The 19,486-nt window shown below is 41.9% G+C and overlaps 1 protein-coding gene across 11 annotated transcripts in view; it reads left to right on the top strand.

The window, feature by feature from the left end:
* Positions 1 to 19,486, top strand: part of Rasgrp3 (RAS guanyl releasing protein 3 (calcium and DAG-regulated)) — a 101,465-nt gene that overhangs the window by 65,330 nt on the left and 16,649 nt on the right. For all 11 annotated transcript variants that reach the window (XM_013013782.1, XM_013013773.1, XM_013013776.1 and 8 more), the window contains 6 exons: positions 130 to 303; positions 791 to 907; positions 2,449 to 2,724; positions 9,961 to 10,038; positions 14,911 to 15,024; positions 17,575 to 17,690. In XM_013013782.1, coding sequence (XP_012869236.1) covers positions 130 to 303; positions 791 to 907; positions 2,449 to 2,724; positions 9,961 to 10,038; positions 14,911 to 15,024; positions 17,575 to 17,690 — 875 coding nt within the window. The remainder of the gene's footprint in view (positions 1 to 129; positions 304 to 790; positions 908 to 2,448; positions 2,725 to 9,960; positions 10,039 to 14,910; positions 15,025 to 17,574; positions 17,691 to 19,486) is intronic.

The raw sequence follows: 19,486 nt of genomic DNA, 5'->3' as shown, positions 1-19,486 counted from the left end.
GGAGGGAGGGAGGGAGGGAGGGAGGGAGGAAAAGGGAAAGAATGTCTCACATCTTCTATGAAAATGTAAAATTTCAAATTTTGCAAAAGCCCAATTATAACTCAGGATCTGTGAATTTTCCTTTACCAGTTTACTGATTATCAAAGCTATGTCATCCATGGCTGCCTGGAGAACAACCCAACCCTGGAGAGATCTATTGGTTTATTTAATGGAATCTCTAAGTGGGTCCAGTTGATGGTTCTTAGCAAACCAACACCCCAGCAAAGGGCAGAGGTCATCATAAAGTTTATCAATGTTGCAAAGGTATGTCTTAGAAACAGATGGGGATCTTGGGATTCTGAATAATCATTGACTTCATTGAAAAAATATTGAGGAAATCTGGTTAAACTATTCATAGATATCTAATGGACAAATCATACTTCTTGGGCTGGAGATGTAGTCCAAATGGCAGAGTGCTTGAGCAAGTACATAGCCCTAAGTTCAGACCTAGGACAGTCCAAAACAAATAAGAATATAAATATACAAAACAAAAAACCAAACTACAATAAATAATAACAAAAAATCATACTTCTCTTGAGTACCAAGATTGCTTTTTAAAATAAATACCCAGAGTGTTTAACATAGTTATTTTTCTAAAGGATTCTATTTGTGCCTTCAGTTTAAGACATATCAATGATATTTTTTTTAAGTTTTCATTTACAAAGTTATGCCTGCATTCATTTGTAGTTTGAAACATTCAGAGCAATTAAGAGATCCTTACAAAGTGTTGGTGTTAATATTTTTATTGCAGAAACTCCTTCAGCTCAAGAATTTTAATACACTGATGGCCGTGGTGGGAGGCCTCAGTCACAGCTCCATTTCACGCCTCAAAGAGACCCATTCTCATCTTTCCTCAGAGGTTACGAAGGTACTGTGAATTTTGGTCCTAATTCTAAGTAAATATTTGTAAATCGCTTAAAGTGTGCTCCTACCCAACATTCCTGGAGAGGGACTATTTTCCTCTTAAACAATGATAGGTTACACAAATAAGAATAGCCACCTCAATCTGGCCACAGTGGCTCATACCTATAGGTACTGCATTCTAGCTACTCAGGAGGCCGAGATCTGAAAATTTCATTTTGAAGCCAGCTTGGGCAGGAAAGCCATGCAACTCTTATCTCCAATTAACCCCCAGAGCTGTGGCTCAGAGTGGTAGAGCACTAGCCTTGAGCTTATTTGCTCAAGGACAGTACCCAGGCTCTGAGTTCAAGCCCCACAACCAACCACAAAAGAAAAAAGAAAAGCCACATCAGCTGAATCTAGCTAGAAAAGAAGCACATTTTTTTTTACATAAGATGAATGTATTTTAGTTGGAACTATTAACAAGTGTTTACTTAGTGCTTGCTCTGTAAGAGGGACTGCTCCCAGGCGATTAAAGACCTTGTTTTTAGACACATTTTGGGCCCTTTCAAGACTTTGGTCCATCCTGGACCAATAGCAGTTGCTAGAGAAAGATGGTATATAAATGGCTTAGTCCTTTGTTCCTGAACCAATCATAAACCAAAGGGAGGGAATTACTGGTCTTATAGAAACAACCAGCTCCATCTCCACCTCCACTGGGATCTATTAGGATGGCCTGGTTGCTGTTAAATAACCAACTAGGGCTTATGCATATAAACAAGAGGATGTTAGGCACAGAAGTACTACTGTTGAACCTCAAACTCTGTACTCATTCCAAGTATAATATGACTCATTATGTGTTCTGCTTTCTTTTAGCTTTGTACTAAATTTCAAATAAAAAAGCAAAAAAGAGAGTTTAAATGTTGTAAAGACTAAGACTCTGACAGAGGCTCACAAAAACTTGGAATTACTAGTTTGTCTTTCAAAATGATTTCCTTGAATTCCTCTTTCTGATAGAAAAGAAACTACGGTCCCCCCCACCTTATCAAGTGTGATTGATTTGTTCAAGTTCAGCCTTATAGTTAGTACAGAGTCAGAGCTACAGCTATCTCAAATCTTAGTGTGACTTTTCCTGCCCAATAGTGTTCTGTGCCAACCTTCAAGTAATATCTGAAATGCAATGTTCCTGGAATAACTAGGAAATTGTAACATGTTCCATGCTTAACTCTGTGGATTGTGATAGTCTCTTGAATTGCAAAGTTACTAAGTACACATGATACTTTTTAATATCCCAGCATCCCTACTGAGTAGACAGAGGTGGTGGTTAGTTCTGTTTTGTAGCAAGATAAAACAAGCTATCCAATTCATTAGGCAGACCTATTACATATTTCTAATTTTCTTTTTCCTGGTTAATATTTTCCTGCATCAACATTGGTGCAATTGATACTTCTCGCAGTAGCTGAGGAATTTGCTAGCCACACGTTGCAGGGCTGGTGGGATGGCAGGCGAAGCGGGAAGTGGGCAGAAGAGAAGGTTATTGGAAATGTCTACTTTTCCATCTGTTCCCAGAACTGGAATGAAATGACCGAGTTGGTCTCCTCCAATGGCAATTACTGCAATTACCGCAAGGCCTTTGCTGACTGTGATGGCTTCAAAATCCCTATCCTTGGAGTCCACTTGAAAGACTTGATAGCAGTCCATGTCATTTTCCCAGACTGGATGGAAGAAAACAAAGTAAACATTGTGAAAATGCACCAGCTTTCCGTGACCCTAAGTGAACTGGTCTCATTGCAGAATGCCTCTCACCACTTAGAGCCTAACATGGATTTGATCAACCTACTTACTGTGAGTTGGGGGGAGGGAGGGGGAGGAAGAGGAAGAGGCGGGGCTAAATGACCCTCCTGCATCTCACTTTCTAGGACATACAGGAAGACCTGTGCCAGCCATTCACCTTGGGGATGATTGATTTTGGGGGAGGAAGGGGGGTGATGGTCCGTCAATGGGAAAAAATTCTCAAAGAATGAGGAAAAAGAGAACTCACATCCATAACCAACATGACTTGAGACTATTATCATCTTGCAAACAAATTTCCATTTGTTTGGAGGTGCCAAGTCTTGACCCATATAGCTCTCCTTTCTGGATTTATTTTTTCTTTTGTGTTTTCATGGGCCTGGGTGCTGTCCCTCAGCTCTTCAGCTCAAGGCTAACGCTCTACCACTTGAACCACAGTGCCACTTCTGGTTTTCTGAGATAAGAGTCTCACGGACTTTCATGCCCAGGCTGGCTTGGACCTGTGATCTTCAGATCTCAGCCTTCTGAGTAGCTAAGATTATAGGCATGGGCCACCGGTATCCAGCTAAGTCCCTGGCTTGGAATTAGCACCATTTATTTATATTTATTTATTTTTGTTGGTCATGGGGCTTGAACTCTGGGCCTGGGTGCTGTCCCTCAGCTCTTCAGCTCAAGGCAAGCGCTCTACCACTTGAGCTACAGGGCCACTCCCTCTGGATTTCTTTGTTTTTTGCTTTTGTTTATTTTTGGGTCCGGTCGTGGGGCCTGAACTCTGGGCCTGGGCGCTGTTCCTCAGCTCTTCAGCTCAAGGCTAGTGCTCTACCACTTGAGCCACAGCACCACTTCCAGCTTTTTTCTTTTTGCTTATGTGGTGCTGAGGAATCAAACCCAGGGCCTCAGGCATGCAAGGCAAGTGCTCTACCACTGAGCCAACTTCCCAGCCCTCCCTCTAGATTTCTTAAGGAGCCCCCTTTTGCAATCCATCACTCTCCCATTCTCTCTGCACACTTACCTGCCCAGCTGATGCCAGTTTCTTTTATTTAATGTTTGTGCCAGTACCGGGACTTGAACTCAGGGCCTCTTATTCTCACCTGGCTTTTTTTTTTTTTTTTGCTCAAGGTTAAGCCACACTTCCACTTCCTTGTCATGAACGTCCACATGGCCTCAAATGCTCTGCTTCTCTCTATCCTCCTGACTGCTTTAGTGAAAGCTGGAGTGATGCAAGGCCCCCCCCCACTGTGATCTCCTGTCACTGCCACACACCAAACCAACAGGGTGTTGTTCCTAGGCTGGCCTTTGAGACCATTCAAGACCCCATCTCTGCATTTCAGCACAGCAGTGTTTCTCTTCCTCCTCTCCCACATCATAGCCACTGAGGAATATTGGACCTGTTCTTTCTGCTTGCTGCTTCCTGGCTTTAGCAAGTCTTTGGGTAATCTTGTCTCTGTCTATCCACATGGCTACTTCAAATTCCAAAGTCTTCATTTGTCTGGAGCAATCTCTGGCATCCTCTGTTCCCTTCCAAAAGCAGCAGCACATCAGTTCTCTGTATTTCCTTTGCTCTTCACACTTCCTTCAGGTCCAGGAGGTGTCACTTAGGATCTGATTTCCATTCTGTTTATGTGTCTTCTATGTCCCTCAGCACTTTCCATACCTGGCCCCTTTAAGAACTTGGAGGATGAAATGAATGCTAAGTTAAGGAGTGATGAGAGTCCACCAAAAGTATTTCTCTACCACTCATGTTTTTAAAAATGCATTAGCATATATTATTTGTACAGAAAAGTTTCATTGTGGTACTTCCATACCATGCCCCTCCCCCTTTTTGACATTTACGACATACTAGTTTATCAGATATTCAGGTCCTAGAACTTTTCTACCCCACAAGAATATAGACAAGAACAGTTTCCATTGGTTTTTCTTTGGGAAGAGGAGAAAGCATAATAAAGTGCACTGACCCTTGCCTTAACATACAGAAACATAACTTCCCCGTTTGGGTTTCTAACACTGTAACATCAGAAACAAGGCTGCAATGCAGGGCCATAAAGGATTGTATAAATGGATTTCCTAAGATTGTATAAAATGAAATTGATAACTCTTTTGTGACCCAGACTGCCTAAATCTCCTCTTAAACAGCAGCGTGGGAATTGGGTGAGAACAGACATCTCGCAAGCTGTTCCTAGAGCACACAGTCCAACAGACTCTTGAGTATAGTTGATTAAGGCTACCTTCACTCTTAGTACAAAGCAGAAGTGGTCAATGTACCTATCTCTTGGGAATAAGTTTGGGTGACGAATAGTAAACACTCAGACATTGTCTACCAGGGGAGAAAACGAACTTGTAATAATTTAACCACCTGCATTTATTAATCATTTGCCATGTAAATCTGTTTCCATGAATAAGCGACCAGTGTTGCAACCCCTGACCAGACAACAAACCCACAGGCACAGGTGATGTCTGAAGAGTAGACCCAGATCAGGGCCTCAGTTTCAAGTCTCTGTATCCAGGCCTGGATCATTGATATTGAGCAAAACTTCACAAAACAGGTGCCTATCCTTGGGCAAGGTCTCAACCAAATAAAAAAGACTAATGGAATAGGGAAATTAATTTTGAGTTACAAATACATCTAGCAGAAACTCTCAGTACTGGCAATGTTTACTAAGCATGTACAAAGCCCTGGGTTTAATCTCCAACAAGGCAAACAAAACAAAACCTAAATGCACCAAACATCATATGGGAAGCAAACACACATTTGGAGAAGTTTTGAATGACATTTTGGTAGTATCAATAAAAATTTTCAATCCCCAAAATAATGTGTTTTGGCTTGGGAAAGTAACATAAAAAAAGAAAAGGGTGTCAGAGCCTCTTTATCATCTCTTTGAGGTATTGAAGGGAACATTTAAAACTCCCAAACACCATAATTCTCAAATGCAATGGTGTGTTGCCTAGTATAATGGTAAAACGCCATACAGGAGAGCTTACTTTTAGCTCTGTCTCTACATATTCTTAGCATTAGTGCTTTTTTTCTTTTTTTAAATAAGGGATTTGTGCTCACTTGTGAGGTATCTTTCCAACTTTAAACAGCATAACTTTAGATTGATGGAATAGTTGAGGCATGATAATAAATCATTTCTCTAGTCCTGGCCTCATGACTTCTCAGGATAGCACCACCCTGTTAATCAATCACAGAATGTCAAGCCAGTTTGTACCTAAACCTAGGATCCTTTTTCTCTCCTCCAAACCAAGGTGAAAGTTCAACACATAGGAATATACGTTCATTCTTCCTGACCTTTGGGGAAATAATCTCTCCAGTATGAATGTTGAGACTAGCACTATATATTTCCCAGAACCTAGTGACCATTTACAAAGCACGTACACGTTCAGATTAGAACCATACGATGGAGCTGTCCGTAGGCATGTGAGCACGTTTCTGAGCACAGTGTTGTAGGGGTGACTCATTTTTGTCCAACACTCAGTCAAGTGTTTACTCGAAGTGGTTGCTTTTGTCTCAACATGGCCCCAGCTAAGATCATCTGAATGACACATTATTGTTGAGAGCTTTGGAGGAGAGAGAAAATAAGAATTCTTCCAGTAAACTGACAACTTCCAAAATGACTATTCCTGTGCAATAAGCTGTCTAGCCATGTTGAATGTTTGATAGTAACTGGATTACACAACCCCTTCACAGATATGTTCTTGGCAAACGCTCACAAATGCTCCGCGATACAGCCTGGGCGAGGCAGTCAGTGTAACACCAACACTGCCCCTTCTATTCTTCTAAATGAAGAAATTGAGATTTGGAAAGGACAGGAGGCATGGAAACGGAACCTTCTGTTTCCTAGCATGTTTCTTTTTTTCTTTTCCCCACTCCCTTGGATAGTGTCTTAGTCTGTTTTCCATTACTATGCCAAATAACTGCTATAAACCAATCTATAAAGAGAAAAGGCTTATTTTGGCTCGTGGTTGTAGGGGCTTCCGCCTAAGACGGATTGGCCCCATTACCCTGACTCTGTGGCAAAGCAGCACATTGTGGTGTATGGCAGAGTAGAACTATTGCCAGGAAGGGAGGGAGAAAGGAAGGAAGCAAGCAAGCAAGCAACAAGCAAGCAAGCAAGCAGAGAGAGAGCAGAGAAGGGTCTGGTACCTCACAATTGCCTTGAAAGGCATGCCGGGCCTACCCCTGGGCGTCTAAATAGGCCTAACCTCTTTATGCTTCTACCACTTCTCAATAGGACCAAACTGGAGACTCTAACACATGGTCTTTGGGGAATGTTTAAGGTTTAAACTGTAGCCGATGCTTTAGCTCAGAGGCACATTCACACCTCTAGTGTGAGCATGCTGCTAACATCTAATTTACTTCATTTTCTAATACTGAGCATTGAAGTCAGCCCCCCCCCCCTTGTCAGGCATGTGTTCTACCACTTGTATCAGTAAAAAATTAAATAATTACCCCCCTCCCCACGTCCTTTGTGGATGTGTAGTGAAGGAGGTGCGTGGAAAGCACAGTTTACGAGGGCCAGGAACTCAGTCACTTTTATCATTGTGTCCTTGGCCCCTGGAAGAGCACGGGGCATGTGCAGGAGGAGGAGCAGGACACCAAGCTGTGAGGGTCTAGAAAGTTCCTCCTTCTGGGGGAAGACCTGGAGAAGACATTTGTCCTCAGGATTCCACTTCACATACCTGATAGTTTTGGAAGCTGATGATTCAGTTCCATAATATGAGAAACAACCTAATTCTCTTCCTAGTATTTTTAGCTCCATCAGTTACTTTTACCATTTTGAGTATATGCAAATTACTGGAAAGCCCCCATATTTTCAGTCTTATTTCACAAATGAAGGAGGAGGAGGAGGAGGGGGAGGAGGAAGAGGAGAAGAAGATGATGACGGCAAAGGAGTTGAGATAGTCTGATGACCAAGTGTGTTTTATTTTACGACAAACCTCACCAGGGTGGATGAAGACTAACTACTACCATCCTTGCTGGCAGGATTGGCTAACAATTGCAATAGCCTGAGACAATGGAGAAGAACATTAGTCAGAAACATCTAGCCTCGAAATATGTGAGACAAAAGCAAATATTCTTAAAAGTGCCCACTGACCAGCTTCTCTTATTATTTTAAAGGTGTATAGGAAGTCAGTCACTCTTGGGCAGGTTTTTAAAGCCGGATGATATGTGAGAGGGGCCGTGGATTGTAGCTGGGAGTGCAGAGCGTGTAGCAGTGACTGGAGGGTGGATTTCTATCCATAGATAAGCAAGTGGCTGTGCTGTATTGGCTGAAAGCCAAGTCCACACCCATGAGTTTATTTGTTTATTTATGTATTTATGCCAGTACTTGGGTTTGAACTCAGGGCTGACACTCTGTGACTTGAGCTATACTTCCACTCCTGGCTTTTTTGCTGGTTAATTGTTATTTTTTTTTATTCCCTTGAATTTGTCTGTCTAGCCTGACTTTGGACTGCAATCCTCATATCTCAGCATTCTGAGTAGCTAGGATCAAAGGTATGAGCCATAAGCACCCAACTTCCTATATGACTTTTGAAGCAAAGCCAGTGGGACACATATTCACCCATTTAAAATGTTCACCACAGTCCTGGGACAGAACTTATCCTTCGTGATTCTCATTTTTGAAGATCAGGAGACTGAAACTCAAGATTGATTGATGGCCTACGATCGAGCCACTAAGTAGAAAGCAAACATTAGGGCAAAAGCAAAACCTGTCTACTACTAGATCCATATCCGATAGGAAAATACACAAGGAGGTTCTGCGTCTTCTGCACAAGTGTCTCTCTGACTTGGTGCATGGCTTGTGTGTTCCTTTAGGGTTGGATATCTTGTCACTGGCAGAGGTGGGAGTCAGTCATCAAAGGATTAGGGGCTGGGAGGGGCGAGTCTGGAGGAAAAGAACATGCTTACCAACGTCAGGATGCAAAACAAAGACATCATTCTGTTTTCTCTGTTTTTAGAGCTTCACAATGTAAGGCTGCCCACTGGGACCGAGGGTGCAGACCTCAGTGCTGTCCACTTTCATGAGCCCAAAGTTGACATCTGCCATGGCAGATGAGATACATTTGGTCCATGCAGAATTATCAAAATTGCTTATTGCTGATTGCTAGTATTGCCATCTGAGTCTGAAGGGTGTTGCCCTTCCTCCCCTCCCAGGCCACACCCCTCCCTACTGCTTCCCCAACAGGGAGCTGGTGTTATATCCCATCACAAGAGGAAAGATCCCTAAGTCAGTTGTTGTTGTTGGTCATGAACTCTGGGCCTGGGTGCTGTCCCTGAGCTCTTCAGATCAAAGCTAGCACTCTACCACTTGAGCCACAGCACCACTTCCAGCTTTTTCTGCTTATGTGGTACTGAGGAATCGAACCCAGGGCCTTGTGCATGCAAGGCAAGCATACTACTACTGAGCCACCTTCCCAGCCCCTGCAAAGTTTTTTTTTGTTATTGTTTTCCATATCAGTCTTTGTGGCACCAATGTCTCCACTGAAATAAACCTTTTGATCATCTATGTCAGTTATACATGATAAGATGGTTCCTAAAGGCCTTTGTTTGTTACATTTTGGTGATTCCTCTCCTTTAAGAAGCCAGAGTCCCTGAGCTTGGTGTTCAGGGAAAGGTGGAGACAATGTCTATTCTTTGGGAGCAAAATTTTCAAGATCTGAAAAGATGCTGGAACAATGTATGGCAAAAAGAAACTTTAGGTGACAAAGTATAGGCAAAATACCTTACGCATACATACCTATACAGATGTGTGTGTGCATATGTATGGATAAAGTCTTCTGCTCTTGTACATGCCCTAGCTGCTTCTCTGAACAATCCCTGTGTTGATTTTTTGTCACTCTAAGCCTGCATTGATATGGACATGTCATTTTTGTCCAAGTCCTGTTTATTCAAATATTTGTCAGGGGGTGGGGAACATTATATCATTTTGTATCATCAGGACATTTCACAATGGTCCAAAACAGGAACTGAGTTCATTTCTCCTTTATTTCTACAGTTCTTGAATCAAATCTCCAAAGTAGTATTCATTACATTTCCAGGTCTCATTCTACATATCTGTCCAGCTTCTGTCCTGGATATGTACAAATCTTTATTCATGATGACAAGCACATCAGGATTAACTTTGTCTTTTTATTTTTTTAACTTCTGCATGTTGGTTTTTTTTAATTGTTCTTCATTCATTAGATTATTGGCCATTGGACTTGAGATGTTCAATTTAAAATCTCTCCCAGCAATGTCAATAAAGAAATATAATCCCACAGAATTTTTTACCCCCTCTAATTCTGTTGTAGCTCTCTCTGGACCTCTATCACACAGAAGATGATATTTACAAACTGTCGCTGGTGCTGGAGCCTAGGAATTCTAAGTCGGTAGGTATTGTTTTCTTGTGGTGCTAAACACTGCTGTTTGTCTTCTGTTGTAATTGGCTATTAAGTGATGTACTGTGTTGTAAAGATTGAAGAGTTTTAGCTGGGCATGGGTGGCTCATGCCTATTATCCTAGCTCCTGAGGATGTTGCAATTTGGAGGATTAAAGTTTGAAACCAGCCTGGACAGAAAACTCTGAGAGACTGCATTTCTAATTACCAGCAAAAGGCTGGACTGGAGACATATCTCAAGTGGTAGAGTGCTCACTAAACAAGCAAGCTGAGCAAGCACAAGACCCTGAGTTCAAACTCTGGTACTAACAAAACAAAAAAAGGAATTATTCCCACTTTACTGGCACAGCAGTTTAGCTCTGATAGCTTGCAAATGATTTCTTCATATACCAGGCTAATAAAGAGGAAGAATATTTTGCCATCACTCCATTTTATTATCAATCTTCTATTTCTTATCATCCCTCTACCTAGGACCAAAGGGAATAAAAAAGAACTCATCTTACTGTTTAAAATCACTGTAACCTCCTAGGCCTTGTAAATCTCCATTCACTATAACACTAGATTTAAGAAATTTTAAATACTTTGATTTTAATTTATAATTCACAGAGTTCTCTATTAGTGATTGTAAAAGTTGACTCAGAATTCCAGCATCACATTGGATAGTGTCTTATTTAATTGATGGCTGGCCCATTATAAATCAACACTTGCAATGAGATTGAAGAATGTCTTCCCTAAATGTTTACTGCTATATTTAGAAATGTTTTACAGTGAAAGAAAACACCTGGATAGAAATTGGGTCAGCTAGGGTAGCTTCAGTAGTAGAGTGCTTGCCTAGTATGGGTGAGGCCCTGGATTCAAAACCCAACATCATTTTTTTAAAGCCAAAATGTGTTTTAAAGTTTACAATGTAGATGCAGTTTGCATATTGGAAGATAAAAGTGTCTGTGTTTTTTCCTTCTAGTCATAGCTCAAAATAATGGCCCTCTCTCTCCCCCTTTTCTCTCTCCCCTCCCCCCTTCTCCCCCTCCCCCCCCCACTCTGGGGTTTGAACTTTACACTTGGTAGGCAACTGCTCAACCTCTTAAGCTCCATTTCCAGCCCCAAGAGGAGTTTTCTTTCAGAAGTTTTCATCACAGCCTTTTAAATAGGTGGTTCTGTGGAAGGTTAGCAACGATGGCCACTAAATCTAGCAATAACTAAATCTAGTAATAACGAGTAACTAGTTCAATTCCAAACCGTTGGAGTGAGTGAAAGCAACTGACAGAGCTGGTAGAACTACCCTAGAGTCTAAGTTAACTGACCTCTCAGAACCTGTTCTTGGAATAATGTTCCCAGAGTTCCCTTCACCAGTCCCCAGAGGCCATCTCCTGGGAACACTGGAGAACAGAACCCCGTGGGAAGGTTCCACAGACTCAAAGGGAGGAGTGGGAACAAGGTTGTTCAAAGTTAGCCTGATGGAGGCACGAGAATTTGTAATCTTCCATCTCACCTGTGGGGTTAGTACAGAGAGCCTGGCTAGGGTGTGTTAGGATTGCACGGAGACAGATGTTCTACCTTGGGACACCTCCCTTCCCTTTCCCCATGTGCTGTTATTTGCTCCCTGTCACTGGAAGCCTGCAGGGCATCACATCCGAGTTATGCTATCTCTGTTTAGGAAACCAGGCCAGCAGAGTACAGATGCCCCTAAGCTGGCCCCAGGGATTCAGTCTCAGGCCTGTGTCTGTGCCTTCTCTGCTGTCTTTGCAGCAGGAACAGGGTAGGAAAGGGTCACAGGAACGTTACTTTATGCTTCATTTGATTTTCTGGGGTAAGTTTTTTTTTTGCTAATGTAAGAGACATTACTAACAAGCATAGAAAAGCCAATTTGCTATAAGAGTACAAGTTTTCAAAGCTGTTTTGAACAAGTGTTAAAATCCTAGGTCTCTTTCTGACTCTGCTGATGACCAAAGAGTAATTTCTAGACAGGATTCTGTTACTCAGAACAGGTGGCTTGAAGGTCTTAGAGGTGGCACTAGCTGACCTCACCTCAATAGGCAGTCCCAGAAGGTCTCTGTTTCTGTTCCCAGAGTCTTGCTAACTCTGTGTACCTACAGATTTTTTTAGGGTACCTTAAATCAAAGAAATACCCACCAGTGATACTTAGAGAATAGTGAGGCCCAATTGACTTAATGAATATTTGTGTTCTAACAATTTAGTGGCTATCTTCAAAAGAATGTATGTAAGCAGAAAGTCAGGTAAGTGTGTTTACCGCCTTCATAGAGAAACACAATTCTTACTAGTAGATGTGTGTGTCTGTTGCACACTAACTTATTGTCCTACATTCAAATTGGAGGTGAAAGCCCCCCGCTTTTTTTTTCTTGCTTTGCATTGATTTTTTTTTTCTTCACAAAGTTACGATACTATTGTAAGCTACCATTGTGGGACCTGGAAAAGAAACTGTGTGCGTTGCTTTGAGGTGGTTGTTTTGTGGCACCTGACAAATATGGAGGGTGGCTGGCTGAACTTCATTTGGAACTTTGAAATACCTTTGGGTGCTCTTGAGATATACCACAGTTCTCGGGCAGACTTTGCTGTACAGTATGGAACTCAGCTCTATATTCTACTAGATCCGTCAGCTCAGAGTGTGAATGGAAAGGGCCCCAAGCATGTGTGGGGAGGGGGAGGGGATCAGGTGAGTGAGTGAGTGTGTGTGTCCATGAATGGGTCCAAATGGGTAGGGTATTTTTGATCCTGTTAGTCATTGACATAGCACTAATCACACGCACACCTCACAGAATTGCTTGGGACTTGTGTCCTAGTGATTTCTCAGTTCCTCTTACAAACATGTGTAACCCCCAATTCATCACCACGCTGACTCTGCTGATAGAGGTTCACGCATACGTGTGACCAGTGTGTGGGTCGCAGGGTCAGGAAGGTATCCATGATGCATGAGGCTCCGGATAGGATAGGCTGGGCGTCATCCTGTACTGTGCGGTATTGCCACATCTTCCCCGTGGTGAGTTTAAATATCCTGAAGTACAGAAGAACCCAGGGAGAAAGCAAGTACCCCAGAGATGTAGAAACATAAAGATCTGGGGCTGGGAAGGTGGCTCAGTGGTAGAGCGCTTGCCTTGCATGCCTGAGGCCCTGGGTTCGATTCCTCCGCACCACATAAGCAAAAAGAAAAAAGCCGGAAGTGGCACTGTGGCTCAAGTGGTAGAGTGCTAGCCTTGAGCTGAAGAGCTGAGGGACAGCACCCAGGCCCAGAGTTCAGGCCCCACGACCGGACCCAAAAAAAAAAAGAAAAAAAGAAACATAAAGATCTGCAGAACAGAGTGATTAAGCACGCTAAGCAAGATGCAAAGGATATGTGCTTGGCCATGCACACTGGGGTCCATTGATTTACATGTATCTTCTAGTGCAAATTTATCACTGATAACAAGTATTAAAAAATAAAGAAAAAAATAGAGAAATGTCTCAATAGTGAAATTCCTTTGGAAGCCCAAATCAAAGTTCACCAAAATAAGACACCCAAGAAGTGGTTACTCAAAGTGGGCAGGGTAGTGTCAGGGGAAAGGCATAAACAAATGAAGAGAGGGAAGAGGTAGACAAGAATCTAATGTATATTATACAAAATTAAGAAGAGCAAGGGAAGGGGTGATTGGTAGGGATGGATGAGGATGTTGAAAGGGGTGAGATTGATCAAGATATATTTTATCCATGAGCTGCTTTGCTAAGTGGAAACTCCTTTGCCCAGCTACTTCAAGAAATTAGATAAAGCTGGGCGCTGGTGGCTCACACCTGTAATCCTAGCTACTCAGGAGGCTGAGATCTGAGGATCGCGGTTCAAAGCTAGCCCGGGCAGGAGAGACCGTGAGACTCCTATCTCCAATAAACCACCAGAAAACTGGAAGTGGCGCTGTGTCTCAAGTGGTAGAGCGCTCGCCTTGAGCTGAAGAGCTGAGGGACAGCGCCCAGGCCCAGAGTTCAAGCCCCACGACCAGACCAAAAAAAAAAAAAAAGAAATTAGATAAATGCTGCTTTTTTTTGAGACAAGATTCTAGTCTATAGCCCAACCTTTGGTTTATAATCCTCTTGCCTCAGCCTCCTCAGTGCTAGGATTACAGGTGTAATCAACTTACAGGTGCTCAACTTGATAACTATTTTAAAATATAACTTAGATCATATGAGGAGCCATATTGGATTGTTATATATCCATTTAAAGATGACTTAGTGGCATTTAGGGAACTTGAATGGAATTTGGATGGGTTGGGAAGGCATTTTTTTTTGTCAGTCATGGGGCTTGAACTCTGGGCCTGGGCACTGTCCCTGAGCTCTTCCACTCAAGGCAAGTGCTCTACCACTTGAGCCACAGCACCACTTCTGAGTCTCATGGACTTTCTGCCAGGGCTGGCTTTGAACAACGATCCTCAGATCTCAGTCTCCTGATTAGGTAGGATTACAGGTGTGAGCCACTAGCACCGGGCTCATGAGCCACTGGTGCCTGGCTGGGAGGGCATTCAGTAATAGAATGAGCCAGGGATGGTATGTAATACCATGCTTGTAATCCTAGCATTTCCAGGCTGAGGCAGGAATGTGGCAAATTTGAGGCCAGCTGTGGTTACATAGCAAGATGCTATCTCAAAAACTCGAATGTAAACACATAAAATTAAAATAAACGAAGTAGATTGCTACTAAACAAAACTCAGTATCTGAATAGTGGAGCCCATTAACAAAGGATGCTTATTTTGTCAACATTGAAGTGGCGGTGTGAGTGGAAATTCTCACTGCAATAATTAACATATGGGACCGTCTTTCTCAGTGTCCCTGGTACTAATAGCTCCAATCCAGCTAAAGTTGAAAAATGTGTGTCTCCTCTCTGCAGCCTACCTCCCCGACGACGCCCACCAAGCCTGTGGTGCCCCTGGAGTGGGCATCAGGGGTAGTGCCAAAGCCAGACCCCACAGTCATCAACAAGCATATACGGAAACTGGTGGAGGTGAGTGGTGATTCAAAGAGAACACACAGAAAGTTCTAGAAGTTCCTTTTCTCTTTCCAGAATTGTTCTGTGATTGGTCCAGAGATTAGATGAAAGGGAAGCCATGAAAACAGGAAAGCCAAAACAAGTTGACAGACATTTAGGTCCTCTTGGCCTTGTCCTCTGGACGGGCAAAGAGGTGCCCACCCCCAAATGCCTCCTTCTCTCTCTTTTCAGTGTGTTCTCATCTGCCAAATATTCTCAGATATTTCGCTCTTCTCTCTTGCCACTTCCCATTGCTTCTAATTTTGAAAAGCTTGGGGGATGGGGCTATGGGAGGGGTCTTAGTATCCTTCATGAAGAACCCACAGTCACAGTAAAGAGAACCCATGAGTCACAGTAAAATGCCAGATAAATACTCCTGTATTTATAACCAATATATTTTTTAGGGGTCTGGGACAGGAACCTTATGCCATTGAGGGCAGAAAAATCACTTCATATACACAAGATCTGGAAGATTTTTTTAAATATAGATAGAATAGTAGAGTCTAGCATGGTGGTACATGACTGTAATCCCAGCACTTGGAAGTTGGAGGCCAGAAGGATCATGAGTTTGAGGCCACTGGGCTACACAGTGAGATCCTGTCTCAAAACAACAATAAATAGACCAGTAAAAGCACCAATATGGAGAAAGGGAATAATCTTTAGCACTGGAAACTGTGATCTTGGCCTGTTTAACTGCCTGCTTTCTTGGGTTGATATATCCTCAGGTACAGTAAGGGTTAGTCTGTGTGGTAGAGTGTACTTTTACTGGGAAAGGATATTTAAAGAAAAAGAAATAACATCCTACATCTTGGTAACCCAGGGAAATGTGCAATACTGAAAAGGAACATTTTTTGGAGTGTGTGACGGTTAGAAAGGCACAGTGATGCACACAGAAAGTGCAACTGGGAAGATGAAAAATCCCAGGACAGCTGGGCCTACATAGCAAGACTGTCTCAAAAAGAAAGCCCTCTCTCACTTAAAGCATACAAAACATGAAATGTATTTTCATCCACTTACCTCTGGATTTTTTATTACATTAACATTTTTTGCATTTTTGCACTAACATATTTTACATACCTAGTATCTTGGGACAGTTTATTTTGAAAGATTTTAGATATTTAACTCAACAGCAATTACTAGATAATCTATCATTTCAAATCCTATGGATGTGACACTTTCTTTTTTCTTTTTTTGGTTGTAGGGCTTAGACTCAACGTCTGGGTGCTGTCCCTGAGTGTTTTGGTCAAGGCTAGTACTTTACCATTTTTAGCCACAGCTCTACTTCCAAGATTTTGATACTTAATTGGAGCTAAGAGTCTCATGGACTTACTTGCCCCAGCTAGCTTCAAACCACCATCCTCGGATCTCAGCCTCCTGAATAGCTAGGATTACAGGTGTGAGCTATGAGCTCCCGGCCATTTTGTTATTTTTCAATGCAACTATCCTAAAGAAAAATTTTTAGAGGGGGAAAAGGAGCACCTTTAACTGATTTGCCAGCTTCAACCCTTGTGAGATAACGTCTAACTTTTCAATGGTTGTTTGCTTGATGACCATGAGCATTAGCAGCGGAAGGAATCAGCAGGCAGACCATAGCTGTGTGCTAAGAATAATTGAGCATTTGCAAATTTTCCCTGCTGTCCATTTCTTTCACTACTCACATTTTGTTTTATGATTATAGCTTCTTAGAATGTTTGGTTTGTGAAAAGGATGCTTTCTTTCCGATTACGTTCATTGTGAATCTTCTTTAGGCTATTAACATATTAACTTCTCCTTGAACTTTAGCATCAGTGTGTTCATTCCTAAATAAATACATACATACATACCCACACTTATAGACACACCCAGATAGAGATAGCTAGCTAGCTAGCTAGCTAATGAAAATTTTAAAAAGAAGTTCAACTGGGAATTTGGTTGGAATTGTAATCAACATTGACTTTTGATTTCTGAGATATTTTTACATATTTTTATTAGTGCTAAGTAGTTGTCCAAAAGAGTTATCATTTTACAAAGCAGTATATGAAAAAAAATACAATGCATCTTGAGCAATGTCACTTAACGTTCTAACCCTTCCCTCCCAACCCAATCCACCCCTTCCCTACCTTTTAAAAAAATTTTAGGATTGAACCTTTCTCCTTACTTATACTCTGTGTTTATCTGCCCCAGATAATTCAACAACTTAAAGCTTCATTTTCTAGTGTCATGGTATTTGTAAATTGACTAGGCCTAACTCCTGCTCAAAGCAGAGGACTTCGTGTAGACTTCACTTGAAGTCTTTCTTAATTTACACCCCTTCCCTCCTAGAGCTTTTCCCCTCAACAAACCCCTTACCTGATACTGTGAAGGATTTTGTATTTTTCTTATCTCCCCCTAGATTCTGAAAGTCCTTGAGAGAATGGCTGGTAAGTGCTTTCGTAATTGGCAACATACACATGTAGGACATACATATGTAGGACAGCATACATTCTTGACAAGTCTCCAGCCCAACTCATACATCGTCACTCAGTAAATGCTGTCTTCCTCTTGTAGTCTGTGTTTAGAAACTACGATCATGACCATGACGGATACATCTCCCAAGAGGACTTTGAAAGTATAGCCGCCAACTTTCCCTTCCTGGATTCCTTCTGTGTGCTGGATAAAGATCAGTAAGTTAAAAAAAAAATCCCACAGAACTGAGGATGAAAACCAAGGTGTACACGCAAACGTCCTACCACTGAAGTACATCCTCACCCCCAATTTTTTTGCCACTATTAGGGCTTAGACTCAGAATTCGGCTCTTGTTTAGCATGCTTACTCAGCTGGTAATTTACTACTTGAGTCATGTCTCCCAATTAGCATGTTGTTGAGATGAAGTCTTGGGAGTCTTCTGCCTGGATTGGCGTCAAACTGTGATCCTCCTGATATCAACCTCCGAAGTAGGGACGGTTCTAGGTGTCGAGTCACCAATGCCTGGCTACCAAAGTTTGTTATTTTTTTAATGAAAAAAATCTCACAGGGAAACAGGACCACCTATCACTTACATCTTGACAGCTTCAAGTGTGTCAAATCTGCCTTATTTTTTTTTTTTTTTGTAGGTCGTGGGGCTTGAACTCTGGGCCTGGGCACTGTCCCTGAGCTCTTTGCTCAAGGCTAGTGCTCTACTACTTTGAGCCACAGTGTCACATCTGGTTTTCTGGTGTTTAATCAGAGCTTAAGAGTCTCAGCCTGCCTGGGGTGGTTTTGAACCTCAATCCTCAGATCTCAGACTCCTGAGTAGCTAGGATTACAGGTTTGAGCCACCAGCTCCCAGCAAATCTGTCTTGTTAGTGGTTGCTTTTTTGGCATCCAGGACCATGACCAGGTGAAGGGGGTCACAGGGCAGACCATATCCTTGTGTCCATTTACAAATTAACCTTTGCTGTCCATTTCTTTCACTTCTTCTGCTTAGCTATTGACTCCAAGCAAATCTCTGTCAGGAAAGATGCAGTTATATCTGCTTTGGAGAGCCCACAGCATGGGTAGACCTGAGGATAATCTCAAAACTTGTGTGTGAGGAGATATTTTTGTTTTAGATTATTTATGATCTCCATGAAAGTAGATGGTAATTGCTGATAGTAGCCATATTTTGAGTCTTTGTAAACAAAGAAAATATAGTTTCTTTCACTTGAAATGATTCCTGAAACATTTAATGGCCTTAAGAGCAAACATCAAACTCATTTTTAAAAATACTTAAAATAATTGCTGGGAAGACTGACATAAATAGTTTTATTAGGTTTGTTTGGTTTTTTTTTTTTGAGACAGGTCATTATGTAGCTCAAATTGGTCATGAACTTGAGAATTAGAGACTAATTAATTTCTAAGTGTGAGATTAATGCTTAATTTGAAAAATCATCTATATGGGCTTATAAGCCTAGCTACTCTGGAAACTGACATCTGAAGAAACATGGTTTAAGGTCAGCCTGGGCAGAAAAGTCCTTGAAACTACATCTCCAAAATAGCATGGTTCAAGTGGTAGATTGCCAGCCCAGTGAGCAAGCAAAGCAAGCATGAGGCCCTGAGTTAGAAATAACCATCTATAATAAAATTCTGATTTTTTATATTGATGAAATGTTCAGATTAAGTCACATTCAACTAATTTGATGAGTTTAAACACATTTTTGTCAGTATGAAAAAATGTTTTTAATCTGTAAGTCCTTCTGAAGCCTTGATGCCTGAACACAAAGAACTTAAAATTTATCTTTACTCTACATCCCAAAACAAATACCTTTGAAACAATTGAAATAATGAGAAACGTTGCAAAGTAAAATTTTTTTTTGTGGGAGAGATTGGTGTTGGCGCTTGAACTCTGGGCCTGGGAGCTGTCCCTCAGCTCTTCAGCTCAAGGCTAGCAGTTTATCACTGGAGCCACAGTGCCACTTCCAGTTTTCTGGTGGTTAAGTGGAGATAAGAGTCTTACAGACTC

This window comes from Dipodomys ordii, unplaced genomic scaffold (assembly GCF_000151885.1).
Source record: "Dipodomys ordii isolate 6190 unplaced genomic scaffold, Dord_2.0 Scaffold20, whole genome shotgun sequence".
Lineage (NCBI taxonomy): Eukaryota > Metazoa > Chordata > Mammalia > Rodentia > Heteromyidae > Dipodomys > Dipodomys ordii.
This window is presented reverse-complemented; position numbering and strand designations above follow the sequence as displayed.